Source organism: Arvicanthis niloticus, chromosome X (assembly GCF_011762505.2).
Source record: "Arvicanthis niloticus isolate mArvNil1 chromosome X, mArvNil1.pat.X, whole genome shotgun sequence".
NCBI lineage: Eukaryota > Metazoa > Chordata > Mammalia > Rodentia > Muridae > Arvicanthis > Arvicanthis niloticus.
In genome coordinates this window covers 10,943,265-10,957,867 of record NC_047679.1, presented here as the reverse complement: position 1 = coordinate 10,957,867, position 14,603 = coordinate 10,943,265, and the positions used below count along the sequence as shown (strand labels likewise).

At 44.7% G+C, this 14,603-nt stretch overlaps 1 protein-coding gene across 6 annotated transcripts in view; it reads right to left on the bottom strand.

Annotated features, from left to right (window-relative positions):
• The window catches only part of LOC143435525 (uncharacterized), a 230,881-nt gene that overhangs the window by 42,271 nt on the left and 174,007 nt on the right, over positions 1 to 14,603 (bottom strand). For 5 of the 6 annotated variants that reach the window (XR_013105897.1, XM_076918509.1, XM_076918506.1 and 2 more), the window contains one exon: positions 9,448 to 9,510. Coding sequence is in view for 5 of the 6 variants with exons in the window: in XM_076918509.1 (XP_076774624.1) it covers positions 9,448 to 9,510 (63 nt within the window). In the remaining variant the exon portion in view is untranslated. Of the gene's footprint in view, positions 1 to 4,783; positions 4,875 to 9,447; positions 9,511 to 14,603 lie in introns of all 6 variants that reach the window. The other variant, XM_076918510.1, reaches the window with a different exon arrangement.

The following is a 14,603-nucleotide window of genomic DNA, read 5'->3' as shown; positions in this document are numbered from 1 at the left end:
ACCAATGTCCACTGGACACACCACAACATATCTACATATGATGATGTATCACTGTACCACAAAACGGTGCTCTAACTTCCTTAAGAGGCAGGTACAGGGCAAGTATTTGGGCCTAGGGCTTCTGTGTTACCTTAGCAACCCAGTCATATCCTGTTTCAAAGGGAAAAATTTACAGTAGGTAATGATGTAGACATATGTATTTATGTTTCAGCAGGTGCCCAGAAATGTCTTTGTATTAAAACGTTTGTCAATTATTTTTAAATCTTTTTATTTTCTTACTTACTTACTTTAACCCCCAACTGCAGTTCCCCCTCCACCCCTCCCCCATGTTCCACCCCCCCTCCCTTCTCCACACATCCACTCCTCCTCTGTTCCTCTTCAGAAAAGGGGAGGCCTCCCATGGATACAACCAGCCTTGGCATATCAAGTTGCAGTAGGACTAGGAGCATCCTCTCTTGAGGCTAGAGGTAACCTAGGAGGAAAGGGTCCCAAAGGCAGGTAACTGAATCAGAGACAGCCCCTGCTCCAGCTGTTAGGAGTCTTACATGAAGTCCAAGTTCAGCTGTTACACGTGTAGAGGGTGTAACTCAGTCCTATACATGCTCCCTGGTTGGTGGTTCAGTCTCCATGAACCCCCATGGGCCAAAGTCATTTGATTCTTAAGTTTTCTTCTAGTGTCCTTGATCCCTCTGGCTCCTACAGCCCTCCACTCCTCTTCTGCAGGACTCCCTAAGCTCTGCCCAATACTTGGCTGTGGGTCTCTGCATCTGTTTCCATCAGCTGCAGGGTGAAGCCTCTCAGTGTCGATTACTTTTTAGTTAAATGAAAGGTTAAAGCATTTGCTTACTAATGAAGGGAAGACTCTGGCAATGTTAAGGAACCTACCCAGAGCTGGAAGAGACTATAGGAAAAGAGCATGGGAGGTGACATATAAGAGAAGTATGATGCTTCAAGATACACCTGTGTGTGCTCATCAAATATGGTTCATTCATATTTCTCTGTCCTTACGAATTCATTTCCATGTGAGTGAAGCTTTATGACCTCTCCTACTATGTTTCTGGTAAAACTAGGGGGTTAATGCAAGGGCCTCTCACATGGAAGGTAAGAAGCCTAGTACTAAGCTACAACTTAAGCCCCGATAGAATCTTTGAGACAGGATTTAGTTGTATATTGCTCAGACTGGCCTAGATCTCACTTCATAGTTGACTCAGGCAGGCATTGAACATACGACGACCCTTCTACCTCAGTCTCCCAACTGCCCTGCGTTACAGGCACAAGAAGGGAACTCTGGCTTCTTTTCCTCCCTTACAGACTGTACAATCTGTAGCTACAAACTAAAGGGCACTGTAAAACACTAGCAGCTATGCTTCCTCTCTGCCTGCATTTGGTGCTTGGTGTACCTTCTTCTTCTGAACTCCTCACCACCCATCTTCCAGTGACAACTGTTTCTTTCTTATCTTCTAGGAAATCAGTTTTCACTTTCCTCGCATGAGTGAGAACATGTGCTTGCCTAATTCAATAGCTTTCTCTTTTCTCATAATCTCAATGAACATTTCAGGGCAACTAATCAGGACAGAAGCTTGATCCACTCTCAAAGACTCAAGATACCTTCATATATGTTCCTAGACCCCAACTGGTTCCTAACCACTAACTCTCCCATAGACTTAATAAAAATAATTTTGGGGTGAAAAGGAGCAGAAGAAGATTTCAGGCACTGACTGTTACTATCTATTTGCAACTCCTTTCTTCACAGGACGTTTTGTCTTGAGCCTGAAGAAGACAAGATGATGTCTTTTCAAAATCACAAGGGTCCCACTGACAGGAAAACAGTGAGTTCCTGTGCCAAGATCCCTGTGGATGTGTTTTATGAACCAAAGAATATACGCAAGGTGAGGAGGTCTCCAGGTCGTGGGTGGACAGAAGCAGCTGAGTGACCAAGGACCATTGTAGAATGACTTATCAGAAGGTAGAAATCAGAGGCACTTGAGACAAGGACTACAGTCTCCACTGGGCCTCCTAAGTCTCAGGATTTCTCTCCATGCACAAATGCTATGAGGAGCACAAATGAGCAGCCCTGGGCATTTCTAGTGGCTGGGGAAAAGGCTGTTACTCACATCTCTCGCTCGAGCCTCACGTTTCCCAGGCTTGATTATCTTGATTCTCTGGGTGGACCACTAAGGTCCTCCAAGACAGAGGGCATTCTGGGAGGAATGGCACACACATCTAGCAGAGCAGTTGCCAGAGTTTACGTTTTCTTCTTTTCTAGGCCATCCAGGATATTTCTGCATACTTTTCAGATGAAGAGTGGGGAAAGCTGACCAAATGGCAGAAAAGTGCCTACGTGTATATGAAAAGAAACTACGACCGAATGATGGGCCTAGGTAACAGGAAATCTGGGCTCAGAGCAGCCTGGGGGTCTCCAGTTTGTTCGTTATGCCATATCTTCTTGTTGACACACAGCAGGGCCCTCTCCCATGATCCCTTTCTTTATGGCAAATGTCAAGGGGCTGCCAAACTTGCTGCTTTTTCCTACCCTGTGCACGGCTGACAGCATAGACCATAGGCAATAGGGCTCAGGCCTCTTGTGGGCCTTAAGATCTGTGCTGTACCCCAGACCCTAGCAGGCATTTCCCCTCTTTGTGCTGCCTATTAAACAACAAGCACTTTGCTTCCTTTTAGGGGTCACAGTGAACCAACCAGTTTTCATGCGCTGCAAGGAGCAGGCCAAGCGACCCCTGGTCGAATGTGTTGAAATTCCTGATGGTGAAGGTGAGTGGTTAGGGAGGGCTGTGAAAGACCCTTCTCAGTCAAGATGCCTGGGAAGGTCACAGGCAGCTCTGCCCTTCTTCAAATCAGGGCTGTGCGGAGAACATTCTGAGGGTTATGTAGAAGATCCTGTCATATAAAATCCTAAAACCTTATTGTCTACATTATTCTGGATAGTAAGTAAATGGCCAGTGTGTAACACCTTCAAAGACAGAATGTCCTGTGTCCTACTGGCTTGTGAGGCAAGTCAGTCAGGTTGGACAAGCTCCTCCAAGCATTTTACTTGATCTAAGCTCTGGGTCTGAAATTTATGCACAGTATTTGGGAATAAAGAAGAATTATCATGCTAGGTAGCCCCCAAAAGCACAGAGCCCAATAACCTATCCTTCCTCACACAGGGAACACTGAACTGTTTGAACCATTTCATGTGTTAAGTCAATTTTTTTCATTATTCTGTATCGGAAAACTTAGACAGTTCACCATTTTCCTGAAATCAATTTACTACTATGAGGCATAAAAAATGTACTGGGACAGGGTGAGAGACAGTGATGAGGCTTAGCTGACACCTCCTAAACAACCAGGAGACTTCCAGCCAGGCAGTGGTGGCACAGGCCTCTAATCCCAGCACTTGGGAGGCAGAGGCAGGTGGATTTCTGAGTTCGAGGCTAGCCTGGTTTACACAGTAACTTCCAGGACTGCCAGGACTACACAGAGAAGCCCTGTCTCTAACCCTGCTTCCTAAAACAAGGAGACTTCTAGAAGGACACCTGTCATTAGTCAGGTGAAAGAGAGCCATGCTCCACCAGCCCCTCCTCCATGAGTGGGCTCACTTTCCACTCTGGCCTTCCCTAAATCAGCAGGATTCTGAGCCTTTGCAATATTTACTAACAAACAAAACCTTCTTATTTGTCACTGTCTGTAGATGAATCCTCTGACAGAGCTTGTGGCATGACACAGAGAAAACGGATAAAGGCGAGTATCACCTCTTTCTGTCGGAGTGCACCCCGTTTGTCCCTCAGTTCATGTCCACATTGTTGAGGATAGTTTTCTGTTTGGTGGAGGATAAGTACATAAATGTATATTTTATACTTAAAGTGCAAATTTTAATGTGAAACTTCACATGCTGTTTCAAATGCCAATTCTAACTATATGGAAAGTCATTGAATCTTTGGGTCTGATTAATTTTGGTGTGTGATGTACTTATTTATTTGCCAGGTCCTGTCCTCAATATTATCCAGCAAATTAGAACACCCTAAATCAAGTAGCAGAAATGCCCCCTGTCGATTACTATTTGTCAAAATGCCTTATCTCTGATTCTCTTTTAAAGCTGGTGTCAGTGACAATTTGTATTCATGACATCAGAGAAGAACTTACCTCTGGAAAGCATGGTTTCTACTTAACAGGTTGGCTGCAATCTGATTTTACTCCTTAACATAATGTACTGTTTTTCAATGTGGTATTTATTTAATTCTTTGAGGCTTTTATATAATGTATTTTAATCATATTCATACGTATCCCACCCTTTCATCTAATGAATGTAAAACATCTTTCCTAGTTGTTTTTCTCCCAACATCCATACTTTTTTATTAAAAAAAAAAAAAAACCCAAGCCCAATTTCTGCTCTCTACATACTGTGGGATGTAGAACCATCCACTAGAGTACGGTTGACCTACCAAGGGCCATACTCTTAAAGAAAACTGACTCTCCCCCCATAAAAGCCACCCATTGTTAAGAGCTACTCACAGAGGCTGACAGCATAGACGCTCCTACTCACTCCATGCTAGAGTGCTGGCAGGCTTGATCTTGTGCAGGTCTCATGGGAGCAAAGACGCCTACTGTGTGTTCATGAGTTTATCAACCGTGTCATGTCCCTCAAACATTACATTGCTCTGGTCCTAATGTCTTCTGCCTCTTAAAAATCTCTCGATCGATCCCACCTTCTGTGATGGAACTTGAGCTTGGGAGGAAGGTGTATGACTTTGTTTGATGTTTATCTGGGCAATCCATAGACACTTACTTTGTGCAGTCTAACCAGATGGGAGTTTCTGCATTAGCCACCACTCACTGTACAAAACAACTTCTCTGATGCTGTCTGAGAGCTCACTTACCTATGGGTAGAGACATATGAATTTAGAAGGCAGTTTATACTACATTCATTTAGCAAAATCATAGTTTCCCTGTGGGGACTGTGCCACCACAAGTTCTTAGTGGGACTTGCAGTACCAGACCTGTGTGTCCTCAATTAGAGCATTTTAATAATTAGAACACTAGTAAGGAGCATTGCCTCAACTGTGCTACATTATTGGCCAAAGAGCAGTTCCACTGGCTCACTCATATGTACTGAAACTACTGAAGTGCAGTCATGTCTTCTTTCGTTTCTGAAGCCCAGGTGATGCTTCTGTTAGTATTCTCTCAGAGTCTGCACATTCTTTCATCCTGACACTAACTCTCCACGTAGGGATCGCCAGCTGGCTTCTGCTCTCTGAAGGGCCCATGCACTTGTCTCACTAGAAACGACAGGGCTTTCATGGTGTACCCCTTCTACTATGATCAACTTTAGGACATATCTATACCTGAGAACTGTCTGCCTCACAGCCCCCAGCCAGAGGAACCCTTAGAGGCACCTGACTTTTTAATGGACTGGGGGTTTCCAGAGTTAACTCTGAAATCCATACAATATAAGTGAATGGTCACTGGGTCCTCCTCCTAATGGAGGATGAAATAGGAAATCTATATCAGGGGATGGGGACCAGACAGTACACTGGGTGGATAACCCAAACTGGCCTCTGGTCTGTACTGCTGTATGGCTGACATCTCAATCTCTGTGAGCCAGCAGATGTAAAGGCCCATGGGCTCTTTGGATGGACAAGTCCTGTTCTTTTCTGATGAGAAAAGAGCCTATGTGACCTAGCTCTCACGTACCAACTTCTCCACATTTCAGAATCGGGTACCGTTTACATAAATCCCTGGAAATACCGGCTTCGAGAGAGGAAGAAGAGAGTGAGATATGCAGAGATTAGTGATCCTGAAGAAGATGATGACGATTATTGAATCTGTAAGCGGTCCTCTGACACATCTTGTAATGCCCAGAACACACACACATATCTCCCATATTATATTGGACCCTATCCAATCATCCACTTCTAGTCTTTTGGGGTGCAACACTGAACAAGAAGTAATATGTCATGCTTCCTTTACTCCATTGGTGGGTAGTTTGGAGACCTTCCCTAGCCAGGATGCTATGGGCTTCTAAATACTAGGTTAAGACTCAAATTATAGGCCATATCTTCCTCTGGCTAAAGAATTCAAAGACAAGGTGAGGCATCTCCTGTGCTGTAGCAGAGGGTTTGCTTGTGGAGCAGAGGCTCTGAAGCTGGGTGGAAGGAAAGCATGTAGGCTGTGAGGGACAGGAGGAAACAGCGGTGAGTAGGTGGTGGCAACTCACTAGCATTTCTCTTCCTTCTCTTTCTAGTCTCAACCACAGAGAGTCGAAATAAGCCCACGGTGGAAGAAGGATGGAGTGGGAATTCGGGTCCCAGCTAAATCTTTGAAAGACTAAATATCAGCACTATATATACACATACATATTTATTTATTTATTTATAAAAGTTTACTAGAGTTCTGAGTTAAGCATGTGTCAAGTGTTTGTTCTCTTAGCAATTTTGTAGGATGTGTCAAACACTCTGTTAGGAATCTTCTGACTTGGTGCCAAACATTTCCTATTATTATTGTCACTGTGCTGAGCCCCACTAGGATTGCTCTTTGTGTCCCAGACACTTGTCAAACATAGATCTTGTCATATGGCAAGCATCTGGTCAGCACTAGGGGTAGCACCTGCTAAGCACTCTGTTAGTGTTGTCTTACTGTGTGACCACCACTCTGATAGAATACCAAGGTTTCAAGCAGGCTGGATGGCTCAGTGATAAAGGATCTGTTGCCACACCAGTCGACTTGAGTTCAATCCTGAAGACCTACATGGTGGACAGAGAGAACTGGCTCTCTGACAGTGTCCTCTGATATTCACAATTGAATGCATGTATGCGCACGGGCACACACACACACACACACACACACACACACACACCACATCCATGCAAACATGCACAAAAGAACCCAAAGAATTGGAAATATAATAGGTCTATCAATATTCCATTCAGCAAGGTATATACCTAATGCATATTGCTGTTTGTGTGCCCTGTATTTACCCGAGGCATTATGTGTCAGTCATCCCTGCACTGAAGCACACTCCCCTTGCCTAGGATCGCCAAGCAGGCATCTATTTGTTCATGTTAACATGTGTCTTGCACACACATACACAAGTCATCACTAGGGCCACCTGTTACCTTCCATGCTACACTAGAAATGTGTCTAGATACAACCATCTCATTTCAGTTTTTAGTTTTGTAGGTCCCTGTCTGCACACAGGTGACAAATCCAAATTCTGTGATGTTGGAGAATCTGGCTTTGCTTGACAACACATTGGACCTTCATCTGCCAAAGACCCTGAGGCTCAGTATAGACAGATATTCACTTCTCTGAAAATCAAAGTTATTTTTTTACCCTCTAATTTTAGCTTTTTGGGAGTAAGTTGTAATGTCTGATTTTAGGAATGGAAGCCAGGTCCTCCTGCAGGAGAGGCAAGGGCTCTACCACTGAGCTGCACTGACTAGTAGTTACTGTTTCAGTGCTGACAAAATACTGAAAGAAGGAAAGGTCGAAAGATTACTCTGGGCTTCCGGTTTCTGTAGGTTCAGTTGATGGGTGCTTTTCCTACACATGCAGCATACAGGAGAGGGTGTTCCTCCCTTCATCTTGGATTAGGGTGGCCAACAAAGAATATAAGAAGGGTCCAAGGTAAGAAACAGACTCAAGTACACGGTTTTAGTGAGCTAATTCCTCAAAAATTCTTGCCTCCCACATAACTACCAACACCATGTGACATCTCCAACAGATTCACTTGGTGATTAGATGAGAGATCCCACAACATGCTTACTTTCAGAAATGTCCTCACACATGGGGAAAAGTGGAACTTACTTGTTTTTTTTATTTACTTTCATTTTATGTATTCACCATTGCTGTCTTCAGACACACCAGAAGAGGGCATCAGACCCCATTGCAGGTGGTTGTGAGCCACCATGTGGTTGCTGGGACTTGAACTCAGGACCTCGGAAAGAGCAGTCAGTGCTCTTAAGCTGCTGAGCTATCTCTCCAGCCCCAAAAGTGGAACTTTTACTGTTATGTCCTAGAGTTTTCTGAGATACTCAGACTATCAAAATTACCATACACACTGAGTGTCACTTTCAGATGAGTTTTCACTAAATCACCCAGGCCGGCATCAAATTTGCAATTGCCCTCTGTCAACTTCCAAGTAGTCAGGATCATAGCCTCTCCTGGGCTATAATAAGTATCTTCTTCTTTTTGTTTATTTTTGTTTACTGAAACATGTTCTAATCATGTATCCCAGGCGATACTGGAACTCACCCAATAGCCCAATTGTGCTATTTGTGCTCCAGCTTCTGGAGTACTGGGCTTACAAGAGTAGACTACCATACATGGTGTGATTGAATACATTTCTAAGTGATCTTATCATTGACCTAGGTCCCTAGAACAGAATTTAGGGAGCAACACTGGGACAAGTTTAGGAAGACAATAGAGTCATCACAGGGAAAGTGTTGTGAGCAGTACTTACCAATACTCACAATAAAGAATAGTTCTCGGGGGCTGGAGAGATAGTTCATCAGTTAAAGCTCAGACTGCTCTTCCAGAGGTCCTGAGTTCAATTCCCAGCAACCACAGGGTGGCTCACAACCATCTGTAATGGGATCTGATGCCCTCTTCTGGTGTATCTGAAGGCATCGAAGGTGTGCTCACATACTAAAATGAATAATAATTCTTTTTTTTTAAAAGAATACTTCTCCTTAGCCTGGGGTATGGCTCAATAGTGAAGATTGACTAACATTTACAACAGGCCTCGGGGACAAGGTGCCACTCTAGAAAGATAAGATGCACGGACAGGGATTTAGGATTTTATACGAACATGAATAGAAGATGAAGCAGATACTTAACAGAGCCAAGTCCAAGGTCAGACCCAAATGACAGCAAAGGCAGAAGAGCTTATGGAATAGCAGAATTAAGGCTTATATCTGAAGGACATAGATAGTACAAATAAGACCTAGGGTTCTGGGCCACTACAGACAAGGGACACATAACCTGTGTTGGTATAAGAAAGGTTGTAGTCGGGTCTAGACTTAATTAATGTTCCATGGCTGATGCTATGAGGTGAGCATATGCCCATTTCATATCCCATTTGTATGTAGGAGCCATAAGGCCCCATGTACCTCTCCTAGGGATGATGGAGGTAATGTGGCTTCCTATGGATATGGATCTGATGAATGGAACTGTGGAGAGGGAAGAGACAAGAGACCTCTGCCTCAGCACTATGTGAGGATGCAGAGAGGGGTCAGAGGTGCTGATAAAGGGATGTGTTCAATGAAACAAACCAAATGCAGAAAGACAGATGTCCCAGGGCTAACTTCAAATGAATAACCATGTTTAAATTTGTGTTCTTGTTTAAGTTTGTGTTGGGGGGGGCATGAAACTAGAAAGGGTATGATAAGATGGGTGTTACAGCTCTGCTCTACCTGACTTGAGACAAAAGATTTAAAAAGCATGGTTACTTACTATGTTATGGCCTGCTCCACTGTGCCTGGCTTCAAACTGCCACTCTGGTCTTTGGGTCAGGGTCTAGAGGGAGAGAGAGTGAGGATGTAGAGAAGAGAATCAAGGAATGGAGACAAGACAGACGTTCTGATCAAGTCTCTGAACAAGTTTCTTTATTTGAAGGGAAATCTAGGGTGTTTATACACTTTTGCCACGCCCCTTGTAGGCTCGTGGATATGATGTAAGCCTTGGAGGCGTGGCTAGCATGTGGATAGCTGCTTTCTAGCCCCTTTCTGCTAAAGGTCAGCTCCCAACAGATGGGGAGTTGAGTCCTTAGAGAGGTACAAAGAGTAACTCTGTATACAGGGGCCAGGAAAGTAGTAACAGGGACAATCAGGGAGAGAGAAGGGGACTAGGAAAATGAGGATAGGGAGTGGGACAAAGCGATTGGGCTTGGACTGATTAAAACCAAGAATATGGGAATATGTCATTATGAAACCCATTATTTTGCATGCTGCCTTAACACATCAAGGAAATAGAGTCCTGAGGATGAAATGTGAAGAGAAAATAGTCTACCTTTGAAGCAGAATTAGTAGTCCTCTGTTGCAGGCTGAAAAGTTATATTTAAGGGAAACTGGCATCCATGAATGGAAGTTGGAACCTGGCTATTTTTGTCCCTCCCTAGAAGTGCCCTTACCATGTCATCTGTGGCACTAACACTCACGGAATGGCCATCAGAACAATCACACATGTCAAGTACTGAAGATCACTCCCAAGGCAAATGACAATAATGGCAGACTAATGCTTCCCAGCTGCAGTAGCATGCTCAGAGGTCTGTGGGATGGACTTTGTGTTCTAGGGTTCTAAAAATATGTCCTTAACCATTTTGTATTACACTCACACAGAATGGAAGACTACGACCCATAGCTCAACTCATTTATGGATATTTAAACGTTCTTCATGTGTGCCCATAGGAATTAAAATGTATATGATTTGTTCTGAATACATTAGGAATCCCTAGATAATAACTATTCATGAAAATACCAAATACACAATGAATACAACTTATATGATCCAAGTGCCAACTGAGACATTTGGAAGTTCTGTATCCACGTTATTCAGAATTCAATCTGTGCTTGAACCTGAGTTCTGTTTCCTGGAGGATACTCAGTAGGTACACATCCACCTGGAAAAGACACTGACTATTTGTATGGATGCCAGCCTTAAAGGGTACTGTGCTTGCTGGACTGGCTGGCATGGGCTGCTCTTGGAAGGTCCAAATTCACTTAGCCTTTTTATCACATCATTTGGACCAGAGTGTCAGGTCCCAGTGCTGAGCTGTATCCTCAGCTTATGGCTCCCAGTACTGAAGAGACTGTCGGTACAAGGAGATGCAAAGAACAGTTACTGCATGCTGAGTTGTTTTAAGTGTAGAGCCTGGCAAATTGGGCTCTTTGTTGTCTCATCTTCAAAGGCTCCGCCCAGATGCTCTTCACCCCTCATTCTTAGAGTGTCTGGACCAGACCTGTCCCACAGAGACTCCTCTTAGAGAATCTGGTCCCAACTCACCAATTTTACCCAGTAGGTACAAATGATGAGCAAAATAGCTTCAGGAAGAACCCTGTAGTCTGACAATGACGAGTTTTAGTGTCTCTTGGAATGAGAGAGTCTGAACATAATGAATACAGTGGACATATTTCAAGAAACAAAGGAATCCATAGAGCTATTACAGTGTGTGTCAAAAGATAAAATTTATATGTTCCCTGCTCTGTTACATCATCCATAGCTTGCATAAATCTATATATTAGCAGGGTACCTATGTGGATGTACCTACTTCCAAGGCAGAAGTTTTGAAGCTCTGGGTTATAGCTGGTGTGGCCTGGATAATTCTTTTAGTGAGAAGCTATTTGTGCATTTTAGCATCGTCCCTGAGGTTTAGCAAGTTTAGCAGTGTCCATTAGTTATTAGCAAATATACAGCATCCCAATTGTGGCAAGAAGTGTCAAATGTCAAGAGGAGATGGTGGTAGCAGTAAACATTATGACTGGGATCAAAACTCTTAATTCATTGATAATGCCAACACACAATCAGGAAAAGGTCCCATGGACTGATTTTGGTGTTTACTTTTGTGTATTTTAGTACAGTATAATGACAAATTTGGGTATAAGGCCAAATTTCTTCTAATTATTCACTTTTATGCCCAAAAGTTAGTGCTACTATTGAATTTTGCCAAAGAAGTGTCTGATAGCAGTTACTGTAGAGATGTTTTTTTTTTTTTTTGCTTTTTCAAGACAGAGTTTCTCTGACTAGTCCTGGCTGTCCTGGAACTCACTCTGCACACCAGGCTGGCCTTGAAATCAGAAATCCACCTGCCTCTGCCTCCCAAGTGCTGGGCTTAAAGGCATGCACCACCACTGCCTGGCTACTGCAGAGATTCTTAACTGGCCAAAGTGTTGACAATATGTGATTTTAGAATTCACAGCCATTAATCAAGTATGCATATCCCCTCCATGGGCCAGGCAACTCCATGGAAGAAAGTAAAGAAAGAATGTAAGAGGCAGGGGAGAGGGTGGAGTGGTGTGGACTCAGGCCTCTAGAACATGACATAGCCTTTTCATGCCTGAAGTCTTAGCAGCTGTTATGACCTCCAGAAGATTGGACCTTCATAATCTGTCACAGAGAGGGGAGAATACTTATGAGCCTCTCTCCCATTCCTGAGCATAGGTAGAAAGCTAATAGTTGCTAGGGAGAGGGGCTTATGAAATCCCACTCCTCCCTAAGAAGGATCTCTAGGTAATTAATGCTTTCAGAGGGTGAGGGAGATTTACCTCTGTGGTGTAGCCACTTCTAAGGTACCCACGATTCTGGTTTTAATCCCTTAGCAACGCTTCTATAGGACACAAATGAAAACAATGTGTTGACCAAATATATCCTGTTGGGAGCTGCAGTGATTTGCCATTCCAAGATGGCGCGGACATCCTGTCCTCCCACTTGTAAACAACTGACTGCGCAGGTGCAAAAGGCAAAAGGCGCGCCAAATTCACTGCCCATCCCGGGGCGTAATATGGGGTGACGAATGAACAGCCAATCAGAAGTGAACACGCCACTCTAGGGTATATATAGCAGTGCCTTTCCCGGGCTTGGGTTCTTTTCTGCTTTTGTTGTTACAAGAAATAAATCCTCGTCTGTAGTGATACCCGATTACTGCCTCCGTGTCCTTTTTCGCGGGCGAAGGGGACACAAAGGAGGTGCGTGCAACATATGGTGCCGAGAACCCGGGAATTTCAAGGCGCCGCAGAAGACCCCCCAAGTTTTGGGGCGGCTTAAAAGACTACAGGATTCGAGGTACATCTCTGGAAGGTATGCTTGGGGTGGAAACCTTCCTTGTGAGCGAATATTCACCCACTGCCGCTGCTGCAGTAGTTGGCCTTTTGCTCGTGTGGTTTTTGCTTTTAGCCTACTTGTGTTGTGAGGATCCAGCCAGAAGCACAGCTAGTAGGGCAAGTCAAGAGGTTTCAAAAGTGGTCCACTTCAGGCTATCAGAACCAGAGCGTGTTAGCCGGCATCAGGCCAAAGAGCTTGGAAAGGAGAAGCAGGCAAGAAATCCTGGACAACAGAGGCAGGCCAAGGAGCCTGGTTATAGGAAAGAGTATTCAAGAGGAATAGAGGCCACTGCAGGGCCTATTAAAGTTAAGGAACCTACACTGGCTGGTGAAGAGAGACTGGAGTTCGGGGGGAGCCCCCTGTACCCCATTAAGGAGCCTGCTTCCATAAACCTTAGCAGCTCCGAGGAAGACCTAACGCAAGGAGAGGAAGAGAGCCTGGGGCAGGAAGCAGCCGCCTATACAAAGGGTAGCCGTTCTGGGATAAGAATAAGAAAGACCTTGAATCCCTCTGCCCAGTCCTTGCCTCCGGCTTATGCCCCGGGCAGTGCCTCTAATTCATTTCTCAGCCCCGGAGATCAGAGGCAACTACACCTTGCATTTCCGGTCTTTGAAGCGGCAGAAGGCGTCCGTGTTCATGCCCCAGTAGAGTATAGGCAGATCAAAGAATTAGCTGAGGCAGTACGTGCATATGGAATTGGGGCTAATTTTACTATATCCCAAATGGAGAGACTAAGTACAGCTGCTATGATGCCAGGAGACTGGTAGGACACAGTGAAGGCGGTACTTAACAATATGGGCCAATACCTAGAATGGAAGGCCTTGTGGCATGAGGCATTGCAAGCACAAGCCAGGATTAATGCAAATACTGAGGGACAACAATTATGGACTTTTGACATGCTGGTGGGAGTTGGCGTACACGCGAACGACCAGACCACTCATCCCGGGCAGGTCTACGTACAGATAGCATCAGCTGCAATAAAGGCATGGAAGTCTCTCCCTAGGAAGGAAGGCAGTAACCTTTATTTGTCCAAGATAATTCAGACATCTAATGAGTCTTTCTCTGACTTTGTGGCCTGAATGACCGAGGCAGCTGGCAGAATCTTTGGGGAACCAGAGCAGGCGATGCCATTGATAGAACAGATGATCTTTGAAAATGCCACAGCTGAATGCCGTGCAGCCATTGCTCCTCGGAGAGCCAAGGGGCTACAAGATTGGTTAAGAGTCTGCCGTGGCTTGGGAGGTCCCCTTACTAATGCCAGACTCACAGCAGCTAATCTAGAAATGGCTGCAGTCCTGCTTAAGGGTCAGAATCGTGGAAAATTCCCTTCAAAACATATGGCCCGATGCTATGCCTGTGGGAAGGCAGGACATATGAAGAAAGAGTGCCCAAATAATCATATACCATCAAAGCTGTGCACTAGGTGCGGAAAGGGCTATCATCTGCCTCGGGATTTCTGCTCTGTTAGAGATATAAGAGGTCAGATCCTCCCTCCAAATCCCTCAGCCATTAAGGAAGAAAATTTTTCAAAAAACGGATATATGGGCCCAAGATCCCAGGGCCCCAAAAGATATGGGACACTCCTGAACACTCAGGAGACTGTTTTTGCTGCAGAGCCACAAGGGGTTCAGCAGGAGTGGACCTCCGCTCCACCTCCCGAGTCTTACTAATGCCACACATGGGGGTGCAGCCGATCCCGGTTGATTATAGAGGCCCCCTGCCAGAGAGAAGTGTCGGCCTTATTTTAGGCTGCTCCTCTCTTACTTTAAAAGGACTCGTGGTACACCCTGGTG